This window comes from Phyllobates terribilis, unplaced genomic scaffold (genome assembly GCF_046119375.1).
Source record: "Phyllobates terribilis strain yellow unplaced genomic scaffold, ASM4611937v1 Scaffold_4__5_contigs__length_816908805, whole genome shotgun sequence".
Lineage (NCBI taxonomy): Eukaryota > Metazoa > Chordata > Amphibia > Anura > Dendrobatidae > Phyllobates > Phyllobates terribilis.
In genome coordinates, this window is record NW_027362764.1 from 39,149,145 (window position 1) to 39,162,477 (window position 13,333).

General features: G+C 48.3%; 1 protein-coding gene across 3 annotated transcripts in view; it reads left to right on the forward strand.

The window, feature by feature from the left end:
• Window positions 1-13,333, forward strand: part of AGMO (alkylglycerol monooxygenase) — a 347,454-nt gene that overhangs the window by 117,363 nt on the left and 216,758 nt on the right. For all 3 annotated transcript variants that reach the window (XM_073676470.1, XM_073676469.1, XM_073676468.1), the window contains one exon: window positions 6,504-6,607. In XM_073676470.1, coding sequence (XP_073532571.1) covers window positions 6,504-6,607 — 104 coding nt within the window. The remainder of the gene's footprint in view (window positions 1-6,503; window positions 6,608-13,333) is intronic.

Consider the following 13,333-nt stretch of genomic DNA (forward strand, 5'->3'; position numbering starts at 1 on the left):
TAACTTTAGTCCTAGCCTTAACCTTATTCCTAGCATTAATCATAATCCAAGCCCTAACCATAGTCCTAACCTTTGATCTAGCCCAAACCTTAGTCCTAGTCTGAACTTTAGTCTTAGCCCTAACCTTAGTCCTAGCCTTTACTCTAGCCCTAGCCTTAACCTTAGTTCTAGTCCTATCCCTGGTCCTAAACTTAGTCTAAGCCTTAACCTTAGTCTTAGACCTAACCTTAGTCCTATCCCTAACTTTAGTCCTAGCTTTATCTCTATTCCTAGCCCTAACCTTTGTCCTAGCCCTAACCTTAGTCTTAGTCCTAACTTTAGTCCTAGCTTTATCTCTAGTCCTAGCCCAAACCTTAGCCACAGACCACACCTTAGTCCTAGCCCAAACCTTAGTCCTAGCTCAAACCTTAGTCTTAGCCCAAACCTTAGTCCTAGCCCAAACCTTAGTCCTAGCCCAAACCTTAGTCCTAGCCCAAACCTTAATCCAAGTCCTAAATTTAGTTCTAGCCCTAACTCTAATCCTAGCCTTAACTCTAGTCCTAGACCAAACCATAGTACTAGCCCTAACCCTAGTCCTAACCCTAAGCTTAGTCCTGGAGTGTGTAAAAATGTAAAAATGTATTTTAATTTTATTGTGTTTTCTTTTTTCTACAGGGGACACTTTTTTACATTTTGGACAGACCTTACAAGTCAGGGGAGAGCAGGGAACTGGGCTACAATACAGTGCAGTGCACACGATTCAATACTTTTGCTGCCTATGCAGAGCACCGCAGTCCAGAAGAATTTGACATTGGCTGCTGCGCTCTGCATAGGCAGCGACAGAGATAACAAATCGCACTTTATCATACCGAGAACCTCGTAAACTCACAGGTCACCAGGCGGGGGCGCTCTCTGCTCCAGGGAGAAGCGGATTAGCGCAGAAGAGAATTGGATTATTTGACAGGTGAGGGGTGAAATTTTGCACCTCCATATAATTTATAACTTCTCTGATCCCTTGCACATTACGTCACTGGTTTATTGTATGATAAACACACATCAGACCTAAATATCTGAGTTATTTTCTTTGTGTTTTTAATCCATTTTTCCAAAAACATACCTCCGATTCTCCTATCGCCGCGACCGGACCTGGTGCAGCAGCGAGAAACTTTACACGGCCACTATCCTGACATCCGATCGATTGATGGGAATAATGCTATATTCTCCAGTTGTGAACCATTAGGGCAAGCTCCTGTCCAGATGCACAAACACTGTGTACTTTCACTTCTGCAGAATTGTGAGCGCAGCTCTGGAGTATTATGCAGCCTGTAACTCAATGTACTTACAAAAGTTACTGTAGCTATTTATGTAAATTGTAATTTTATGGAAGCTGTATTTATTTTTTTTTTTATGATAAATGTGTAGCACCCTGAGGATTCGGCTGCTACAGGGGTATTGCACCTCAACCCAGAGGTGTGATATTCCACTCCCGGGTAAGGAAGGAGTGTGGATCTGAGCTCGGTAGGCTGCATGCACTACATACATCCCATTTCCGAGGAGCAGACCGACGGTACTCCCACTTAGAAATGTGCAGGTACGACCGAGTCTGTTCCTGGCTGGAGTGGGAGGGGGGTGGTACATCCCAAGTAGTGTAGGGGCAGATAGGGGGAGCAGCCTGGGTAAAGATAGGAGCTCATTGGGTGCTGGTCACCTGAGCTCACACATAGAGGGTGTATATAAGGTGGGCACCAACTAAGAACAGGGTCAGTTGCAGAGAGAAAGTCAGGAGCAGAGGAGAAGAAAGACCCAGAGTGAGAAAGGAGAAGAGAGAGAGAGACCCAGAGGGGGGAAACAGCAGAAAAGGACTCCAAGATCCCAACTTAAATCCCCGGGTGAAGAGTCGGCATCAGGGTACCGGAACCCAAGCTGGTGGGGGTAAAAACACTCCCCAGCCAGAGACCGGAGACCGTGGGCAGCGTTTGCCACGGTCACCCACCACATCCACCATGAAGGCATACCACGAGGAGGGTCAGGGAACCCAAGGCCAAGGGTGTCCCAACAGAAGGCCCGAGGGAGCTGGACCTGGGTGGATCAATAGTGGGGACGGCCAGAGAAAGGACTGAAGGAGAGCTCAGGGTCACGCTCCGGACTTATTTGGGAGTTGGCTGGATCCAGAACCTGGTGGACGCAGCACGGCTCGGGAGGTCACTCGAAGCTGGAGTGGCCAGAACATCAGCAGTGAGTAAAACATCCTAAACTGCATAACCCGACTCTGTCTCTGATTGCCGTCTACACTGCATCACCACAACTCCCATCCTCTGCACCTGATCCCCCTGAGGCTATACCCCACCCGTTGGGGGTTATATCACCAAAGCTGCACCTACACCAACAGCCTCAGCGGACCCTGCTGCAGCGGCGGCCACAGTGACCGCAACACAACGGGTGGCGTAGTCGACAATAAAGAACTTATAACATCTGTATGACTGCCACATACAACTGAGTTTGACACCCTGGGCACGGACCGGGTCACAGCCACTCGGAAGACTACAACTCCCATCTGATCCGGCTCCGGATATTCCCCTAAAAGAATATGGCCCAGGGGGCGCGTCAACTTTGGCGTAGTCGGCAGGATTACGTGCCCGCAACACCCGGGTACTGCGTGCCTGAAGAAAAGTGCGAGTTTACCTCAGAAAGAAGTCTCCTGCCGGTTCCGGAGGGTCCCCGCCATCGGACCCCATCACCAGTCGATTCCAGCCGGTTGTCCGCCATTAACAACTTTTTCCCGCCATCTGCAGAGTTTCCCGCCACTGGGAAGCGATTCCCGCCATTTCCAAAGGTTTCCCGCCTTGGAAGAGCGGACGCCATTATGGGCGTGCCAGAGGGTGGCGAGAGGCCACCTCCCATCGTGGGCCAGGACCGAAAATGGCGCCAAAAGTGGAAACCGCCCCCACCAACAGAGACTGTGATGCTTGAGGTGTCTGTCAGCGTGAAAGAACCGCCCCTGGAGCTGACAGTCACCCAGTGGCCCCGGGACCGCCCTCGAAGGGGGAGGAGACGAAAGAAGAGAACAAAGATGGGTGCCGCCTGGAGCAGTCTGGAGCGAGCGCACCCGGAGGCAGGAAGCCTGGAGAGGAGTAGCAGAGAAGCTCACCCGGAGATGGCCAGAGAGCAGAGCAGCACCGGCCCGCTGGCCAGGAGCCTGCTGGAAGAAGAGCAGAGCAGCACCGACCCGTTGGTCAGGAGCCTGCTGGAAACCACGACCCCACTAGGCCTAGTGGAGGTCCTCGCACAGCTCCCCCGAGACCGGGAGTGTGCACAGACTGCCCTGGAGGGCCTCGCAAGGAGGATGGCCCGGGTACAGCGAGAGACATTGGCGGAGTGGAGCCGAGAGATGGCCCAGCAAACCAAGACCCGGAGCACGCCAGCCAAGATGAGGAGACAGACCGCCTCTGAGGATGGCGCGGGAGGACCCAAGGCCGGAGACGGCGCCGAGAAGGGAGCCGAACGCATGGAGGCAGGTAAAGGGGACGTCTATACCCCAAACCAGGACACCGCTTACCTGCCCCAGCTCCCCGTCGCAGAGCCCGAAAGTCCCCCTGCTGTGCCCGAAAACGCCATGTCACCGACGCAGACTAGGCCCCAACCGGAAGCCGCCGCCGCGACCCCTGTGACGTCACACGCCTCGACCCCGAGCGTGACCAAGCAGGAAGTACCACCAGCCTGGTCGCAAGGCCTAGTACCCCCGGGCGTCGCATCACCAACAGCGCCCCCTACCTCCGCGGAGCCTCCGGCCTGGCCGCAAGGCCAGGTAGCCCAGGGCGCCGCCGTCCTAACGGTGCCCTTCACCTTCCAGGTGCCCCAGGCCTGGCCGCAAGGCCTGGGCAACCCGGGCGCCACCACCACCGCGCCCGCACCCATAAAACCAAGGGTGCCGCGTCTGGGAGAGGACTTGTTTGCCCAGCACACGTGGCCGGACGGGCAGCCTTTCATCTGGCCCCAGAAATATTATGAACTGGAGCACCAGAGGAGAGTTGGGGCCATGTGTGCACCCCTGATTCCGGCTCCGAAGCCCGTGATAAGGATCTCGCCCCCGCTTGAAGAGACCCAATTTGAGTGGGACCCCACCGGAGAAGACCTAATGGGGTTCACTCAAGAAACCAGGGCAGCTGCAGCGGAGCGTGCTGAGTGCTGCCGACAGCAGCTCGAGGAGTTTGCGAGGGAGCGGAGAGAGAGGCGGGTCCGGGAACAACAGGCCCAAATAAGGAGCGCCGAGCAGAAAAGCCGAACCAGGAGAGACCCCCGTGCAGCGCATAGTCCCCGCACCACCGGGACTGTAATTAAGTTCAATATGCAGCATGGGTGGGGCTTCATCAGAGACCACAACACCCCCGGCGACGTCTTTGTCACGCGCAGAGATGTGGAGTCCCATCTGCCGGAGGGGCACAGAGGTCGTGACCTTTATATCGGGGACGAGGTCACCTTTACCCGGCACAAGTGTGCCAAAGGACCTTACGCCCTCCAGGTGCATCGCCTGACAGAGGAGGAGCTGCGATGTGAGGAGGAAGAGCAAGAGGATCCGGACGGGTCTGAAGCTGAGATCCCCAAAGAAGGAGCAGGAGGAAGACGTTGTTGAGTACAGCGGAGCAGGTGCTGTAAATAGTTACCCGATCGGGGTATAAAGAAACTGTTATTGCTAATATAGTCCCCGTTGGGACCAGCTGAGTGAACTGTTTACCCGTTTACCCTTAATCCCACAGGCTGAGGACTGTGAGCAGCCATTCCCTTTCCCTCCTTACCTGGCCGAGGACTGAGAGCGGCCATATCCCCTTGTATATAGTTGCGCGTCCTAAAGCGCCCCCTACCGGTTTTATAGGAAAACCAGTTTTTCTAAGAGACTGTCGCACTTTTCCCGGACACACGTTGCACAGTGTCCGGAGGAGGAACCAGAAACAAGAGACGACGAGAATGTTATATGAAAAGTTTTATATATATATAATGTTTTATATGTTTTATATGTTTATATGAAAATTTTGTATGTTTTGGTGTTGTTTTTGTCTTACAGCCCGAGGACGTGCTGTGATTTACCAGGGGGGAATGTAGCACCCTGAGGATTCGGCTGCTACAGGGGTATTGCACCTCAACCCAGAGGTGTGATATTCCACTCCCGGGTAAGGAAGGAGTGTGGATCTGAGCTCGGTAGGCTGCATGCACTACATACATCCCATTTCCGAGGAGCAGACCGACGGTACTCCCACTTAGAAATGTGCAGGTACGACCGAGTCTGTTCCTGGCTGGAGTGGGAGGGGGGTGGTACATCCCAAGTAGTGTAGGGGCAGATAGGGGGAGCAGCCTGGGTAAAGATAGGAGCTCATTGGGTGCTGGTCACCTGAGCTCACACATAGAGGGTGTATATAAGGTGGGCACCAACTAAGAACAGGGTCAGTTGCAGAGAGAAAGTCAGGAGCAGAGGAGAAGAAAGACCCAGAGTGAGAGAGGAGAAGAGAGAGAGAGACCCAGAGGGGGGAAACAGCAGAAAAGGACTCCAAGATCCCAACTTAAATCCCCGGGTGAAGAGTCGGCATCAGGGTACCGGAACCCAAGCTGGTGGGGGTAAAAACACTCCCCAGCCAGAGACCGGAGACCGTGGGCAGCGTTTGCCACGGTCACCCACCACATCCACCACGAAGGCATACCACGAGGAGGGTCAGGGAACCCAAGGCCAAGGGTGTCCCAACAGAAGGCCCGAGGGAGCTGGACCTGGGTGGATCAATAGTGGGGACGGCCAGAGAAAGGACTGAAGGAGAGCTCAGGGTCACGCTCCGGACTTATTTGGGAGTTGGCTGGATCCAGAACCTGGTGGACGCAGCACGGCTCGGGAGGTCACTCGAAGCTGGAGTGGCCAGAACATCAGCAGTGAGTAAAACATCCTAAACTGCATAACCCGACTCTGTCTCTGATTGCCGTCTACACTGCATCACCACAACTCCCATCCTCTGCACCTGATCCCCCTGAGGCTATACCCCACCCGTTGGGGGTTATATCACCAAAGCTGCACCTACACCAACAGCCTCAGCGGACCCTGCTGCAGCGGCGGCCACAGTGACCGCAACACAACGGGTGGCGTAGTCGACAATAAAGAACTTATAACATCTGTATGACTGCCACATACAACTGAGTTTGACACCCTGGGCACGGACCGGGTCACAGCCACTCGGAAGACTACAACTCCCATCTGATCCGGCTCCGGATATTCCCCTAAAAGAATATGGCCCAGGGGGCGCGTCAAATGCTGTATAAGAAATTGTATCTCTAGGACGGTGTCGCACGACATTGCATCTTAATAATTTTCTCTGTGACGTCTCGCGAGTGATATTTGACTCAATGAGATAATGTTATTTTTTTGACTTATTTATTTATTGTTACTTGAACACTGGTGTTCGTACAGTGTTTGGATAGGGGCGGCACATACGGTTCCGTAATATATGTTGTGGTCAATTATTTATCAGTACTTTTTAATTTTTCTACAGAAGTTAACATCATTTGGGCCGGGCATCAAACGCACCACAGCTCCGAGGATTACAACCTAACCACAGCTCTACGCCAGTCCTTCCTGCAGAAATATTTTTCTTGGGTAAGTCATAATAGCGTCCATCCATAAGGACACAGAGAAAGGGGATTACATCAAGTCGCCTCCATATTTTTTTCACTTTACTAATACATATAGATATAAATGTCTCCTGAGCTTCCGTAACTTATGATTCCGGAATTATGCAAAAAACACTATGATTCGATTCAACATGGCGGCACAGGACAACTTTAAAGGGATTTTCCACCACTTTTGAAAAAGTTTTCAGATGCTTATAGTAGGTAGAATGAAGCCATACTAAAGATGACCCGTCACTTGTCATAAATATGTTTATTTTTTTACCGGCTGTGAATTCCGCTGTTCTCTTTGAATCTGTTTTTCTTTTCTTCCTGCTCCTCTCCATTTCTGAGATATAGCCCCTTTTTTCAAAATATCTAAGTCTAGACTTGTTAGCCAAAGGGGAGTGGTCCTCCAGAAGACTCCCACGAATATTTGAGGGCTAGGCCCACTTGGATAAAATACTAAATCTATATACAGGAAAGAGGGGGGTCATATCTTAGGAATGGAGAGGAGCAAGGAACAATAGAAAAACATCGCCAGATTCAGGAGAACAGCGGCATTAACATCTGCTTAAATAAATAAATAAATAATATATATATATATATATTTATGGGAAGTGACAGGTTCTCTTTAACACTGGAGTCTGCAGCGAGACTAGAATAACGCCGTTCCAACCGTCAGGTGACTGGTGGTCGGAGCATCATCACATCCCGTCCCAATAGAGACCATAAGAGAGGTGATTTATGTGTGAAGTTTGAAGTCTTTCCTAAACTTTTCAAAAGAAGTGGAAAACTCCTTTAAAAATTTATGGCACCAAATACAAAAAAAACAAAACTCTACTCAGGATATCTGAAGTCAAAAGGAAAAAATTAAGGAAAGACTGTACTATAGTCATGTAACCCACCAGGCTTAATATTTTTTTCCCCTCAAATGCAAGTTTCAAAAGTGCTCTTTATATAATAGGTTCTTGACTAAATGGTTGCCTGTGAGCTCTGCTGGAAAAATTGCCTATAATCACCTCTTCAGAGAAGAAAGTCTGTGAGGAGCAACATCATCCAATAGCAGCAGAGCGGGAAGTCTGTGAGGAGCAACTTCAGCCAAAAGCAGCAGAACAGGAAGTCTTGGGGGGGAACAACTTCAGCCAAAAGCAGCAGAACAGGAAGTCTGGGGGGGAACAACTTCAGCCAAAAGCAGCAGAACAGGAAGTCTGGGGGGGGGACAACTTCAGCCAAAAGCAGCAGAACAGGAAGTCTGGGAGGGCTACAACTTCAGCCAAAAGCAGCAGAGCAGGAGGTCTGTGAGGTTCGGCTTCAACCAATAGATACAGACAAGAAGTGTGTGAGTGCCATCTTTAACCAGTAATTGCAGAGCAGGAAGTATGTGAGGCGCAGCTTCATCCAATACCAGCTGAGCAGGAATTTCATGAGGAGCAGCTTCATATAATACTTGCAAACCAGGAAGTGTGTGGCTACAGCTTCAGCCACTTGCCCCAGAGCAGGAAGCCTGTGAGGAGCAACTTCCCACAATAGTTGTAGAGAAAGAGATCTTTGAGGAGCAGCTTCATATACTTGCAAAGCAGGGAGTATGTGGTGACAGGTTTAGCCACTAGCCACAGAGCAGGAAGTTTGTGAGGAGCAACTTCAGCCAATAGCAGTAGAGCAGGAAGTCTGTGAGGAGCAGCTTTATCCAATAGATACAGATCAGGAAGTTTGTGAGTGCCATATTTAGCCAATAATAGCAGAATAGGAAGTATGTGAGGAGCAGCTACATCTGATAGCTGAAGAGCAGGAATTTCTTGAGGAGCAACTTCATATAATACTTGCAAAGCAGGAAGTATATGGCTACAGCTTCAGTCATTAGTTGCAGAACAGGAAGCCTGAGAGGAGCACCTTCAGTCAATAGCTTCAGTGCAGGAAGTCTGTGAGGAGCAACTTAAGCCACTTTTTGCAGAAAAAGAGATCTCTGGGCAGCAGCTTAAGTTAATAACTCAGCAAGTCTGTGAGGAGCAGCTTTAGTCAGTCAAAAGGAACACAGCAGAAAGTCTGTGAGGAGCAGCTCCAGCCAATAGCTGCGGAGCAGAAAGTCTGTGAGGCGCAGCCCCAGCCAATAGCTGCGGAGCAGGAAATCTGTGAGGAGCAGCTCCAGCCAATAGCTGCAGAGCAGGAAATCTGTGAGGAGCAGCTCCAGCCAATAGCTGCAGAGCAGGAAGTCTGTGAGAAGCAGCTCCAGCCAACAGCTGCAGAGCAGGAAGTCTGGGAGGAGCAGCTCCAGCCAATAGCTGCAGAGCAGGAAGTCTGGGAGGAGCAGCTCCAGCCAATAGCTGCAGAGCAGGAAGTCTGTGAGAAGCAGCTCCAGCCAACAGCTGCAGAGCAGGAAGTCTGGGAGGAGCAGCTCCAGCCAATAGCTACAGAGCAGGAAGTCTGAGGAGCCGCTTCCGCCAATATCTTCAGAGGAGGAAGCCTGTGAGGAGCAGCTTTAGGAAGTAGCTGCAGAGCAGTAAGCGATGTTAGAATAAAAGGTCTTTTGGGTGAAATATAGCGTATGATTTTGTTTTTTCTCAGGCTCTCCACTTTGTACAAATAACATTATTATTACGGTTCCAGGTTCCATTTTATTTTGCCTTTATCTATAATTATTTTTCAGATATGCTATAAATCCTCTTTCTAAGCCCTCTCGCTATCACCTTATCTGACTGCGAAATTATTTTCTATTTTTAAAAGTAATTTCCCTCCCCTCGTCCCGGACCGCTGAGCGCAGCATATCTCTTTAAGAAGAGCGTAAACAAGCTGAGCTGTTCTTCATTTCACCTGTTCAGTGTCCGGTGCCAAGAAAAATATCTGAAGAGCGCAGAGAAGAAGGGCCGGAGCGATCGGCATCTCTTATGACCTGTAACAGTTTGTGTTGCAGCAGGTGCCTGGGAAATGTGTAAGGTCATCTGGCCGGCGCTGCTATATAAAACAGGAAAAGACATCTTATAGGCTCAGCCCTCCGAGCGCAGCTCCTGGATCTCCTTCTATAGTAACTGATGCCTGGAAATTCAGAGAAAAGCTCTGCAGGGGGAATCCTAATTATCCACCATCCGCTTGTGGAATATCCTGAGTAATTTCTCACGATATTATTTTACCCGGGTCTGAGATTTGTTTTACTGAAAAAAAGCTTCATAAAATCTACAAAGAATTCATAAAATTCTGTTCCCGCAGTCACCACTAGGGGGAGCTCAGGAGTTTTGTGAATACAGTAACTACACTTCAGAGATCTCAGTACAAGACTTCTCACAAAATCAGCACATTCCTTTCCTGAAATACTCTGTGCTGTTGGGGATCCTTCTCATTCCACTATGTAAATCTCAGTCTGTTATGTTCCAAAATACTCTGTGCTGCTGGAGACACTGCCAGTATCACCACGGAGCTCTCAATTCATGACATCTCACAAAATCAGTGCATTCCTTTCCTGAAATACTCTGTGCTGCTGGAGATCATGCTCCTTTTGTAATGTTATATTATGTTCAGTCTGTGACATTATAAAACATCTCTGCACATTGCCCTCCTGAAATACTCTGTGCTGCTCTGGACCTTGCTTTTTTACACTATGCATCAGTTTATGCCTTTTCACAAAGTCAAGTTCATTCCTGTCCTGAAATACTCTGTGCTGTCTGCTGCTTTTACCATGTAGCTCTCTTTCTGAGACTTCCTCCTGAAATGCTCTGTGCTGCTCGAGACGCTGCACCTTACACTGTGCAGCTATCAGTTCATCATGATATCTGACAAAATCCAGTATTTTCCTGAAATACTCTGTGCTGCTGTGTTAGGGATTCTGTACCTTCTGCAATGTAGCTCTCAGTCTATGACGGTCCGCAAAACCTGAAATAAATCAGAACATTCCTCAACTTAAATACTCTGTGCTACTGTGGATCCTGCAATTGAATCCTGAAATACTCTGTGCTGCTGGGTTGGGTGACACAAATCCAAAACTCAGCTCTGCTGCATCTGCTCCTCTGGATGTGAGGATGAGGATGGAGAAGTGTGAGCGTTATGCCCACAGCCTAAAAAAACTGTGCCGGAATGTGTCCTCACATGGATATGTAATAACCTTCATGCAACGAGAAAAATGTGGGGTTTCAGTCCGGGCTTATTAAGGAGCGCAGCTCCTGCTGTGACCAGCTGCACCCTCAAAGTGAACGCAGCGGCTGTCAGATCTTTTCTGAATTACTTTGACGTTGATGGCGGCAAATCCAATAAAATATTAAAAGTTCCCGGGCGCAGGAGGAATAGATTTGTGGCTCCTAAGCTTGTAGAACGTAGCGCCCCACCTGTCCGAGGGTTGTGTCTGGTACTGCAGCTCTGTTCCATTAAAGTGAATGAGACTGAGCTGCAACACCACATTCCACCTGTGGAAAAGTGTGGCGCTAATTTCTATATGTACATATGAATATTAGAATTAATCCCTTAACTACTGTAGCCCACCAGGGATAGTATGATTAACTGAATCACTACACTAGCCCACCAGGGATGTTATCAATAACCCCTTAACTAAAATGCCCACCAGAGCTAGTATAATTAACCAATTCAATACCGGAACGTTATCATTTACCCCTTACTGTAGTGGCCCACCACGGATAATAATTAACCTATTCACTATCCTAGCCCACCAGGGATGATATCATTGACCCTTTAACTACTGTAGCCCACCAGGGATAGTAGAATTAACCTATGCTCTAGCTTTTCATTTACTCTTTGACTACTGTGGCACACCAAGGATGGTATAATTAACCTATTCACTTTCCTAGCCCACCAGGGATGTTATCAACTCTTTAACTACTGTAGCCCACCAGGGATAATATAATGAATCCGTTCACCACCCCGGCCTAGCAGAAAATTCTCATTAACCAATCACTGCTATAATTCCCAGGTTCTGAACCTTTTGTACATGTATTCCAGGGGGGACGCGCCATGCCCCCAAAAGGTGCTCACAATGTGTCCCTGCTGCACTTCTTATGTTCTGCACAATATCAGTTCATAGTCTTGGGGAACTTCATTTTCTTGGAGTGGGGTAGAGGATTGTTAGAAAATATTGTGCAAGCCCACCAGGGATATGAACCTTAACCCCTTCACTTCATGTGCACAACAAGGATGCTTTACCATTCACTGTCCTAGCCCACCAGGGATGTGGCTACCCTATCCCACCAGGAATATTTTTATTAACCCCTTCCCTACCCCACGCCAACAGGGATGTTATAATTAACCCTTTACTACCACAGCCAACCAGGGATATTATCAATAACCCCTTAACTACAATGCCCACCAGAAATATTATTAACCCCTTTTCTACCATAGCCCACCAGAAATGTTATTATTAACCCCTTTTCTACCGTAGCCCACCAGGAATGTTATTATTAACCTTATTTATCACCTTAGCCCACCAGAAATGTTTCTATGAACCCTTTTACTGCTATAACTCCCAGATTCTTAACATACGGTACGTGGTCCTACACATATACATATGGGGTATGTGTCATGAGATCATGCTGTACTTCTTGATTATGACTTCTTTGAGGGAGGGGTACCTGCTTTAGGCTCGTTGGGAACCACCAGACCACCAGGGATGTTACCCATTGCCGCAGAGGAAATTAAGACTAGAGAGGACTCTTTATATTAGGTCAAAAATATTTTAGTCATTTTTAAATAAGGGAAAATGTAAGCTGTGGAAATTGTAAACCTTTATTGTCAATGTAATACATGGTGGAAGCAGGTATACGGTTGAGCATGTACAGTATATACCTGTGCTCATGGGACAGTACGTGCATGCAGTGAGCGCTGTATGTGTGTTCATGTATAGCGAGTGAATATACTTCTTTTTTATTGGTGTTTGTTCCTCTTCTGGAGCACTGTATGGCGGTATTATCTCAGCACTGGGTGGCAGTGTTATATGTAACTTACCAGCATTGATTGAATATTAGCGTTCCTCACTGAATTTATATAAAGTCTATAAGGGGGTCACTCACTTTTTGATTTTTTGTTGTTGTATTGGGCTTCCTATATTCGGATTCTTAAACGCCCCTGCCCCCTCTGTACCCGCTGTACTACGGCTGTGCCCCGGCCTGGAAGCCGAGCATCACTTCTGCACATCGTATTGGGTTTCCCGTGAGTGTGAAAACACCTGAAAGCAGCGAGATACTTTACAAATCACATAAATTGGACGCAGAACACGGAGGAGAGAACTCCATTAAAAGTGACCGAATGGCGCCCGTCTCCTCCACCTGCAGCTCATTAATGCGAGTTTAGCTCCATGTAAAATATTACACTTGTAACGTGTCCCCCCCAGAGATCACCTGTAACTGGACCTGGACGTGCAGACATTAGAGGAGCCCGCTGCAGGAATCCCACTCTGGGCTCATCTGTGCGGACCTGAGTCCATTATTCCTAAACCCGGGGTCACAATGTGCCCAGCAGCAGATCCCACCTGCCCTCAGCCCAGCACCTGGAAACACTTGTATCTGGTATAATATTGTAGGCAACAAATAAACGATAAGCAACAATGATTTTACCTCTATATTATTATTATTATTATTATTATTATATTTATTTTTTATTTATTTATTTTTCATTTATTATTGCAATTTTTTATATATTATTATTGTGCATATTTTGTAATTATTATTATTAATATAATTTTTTTATTTATTATTATTGCATTTTTTATTTATTATTATTT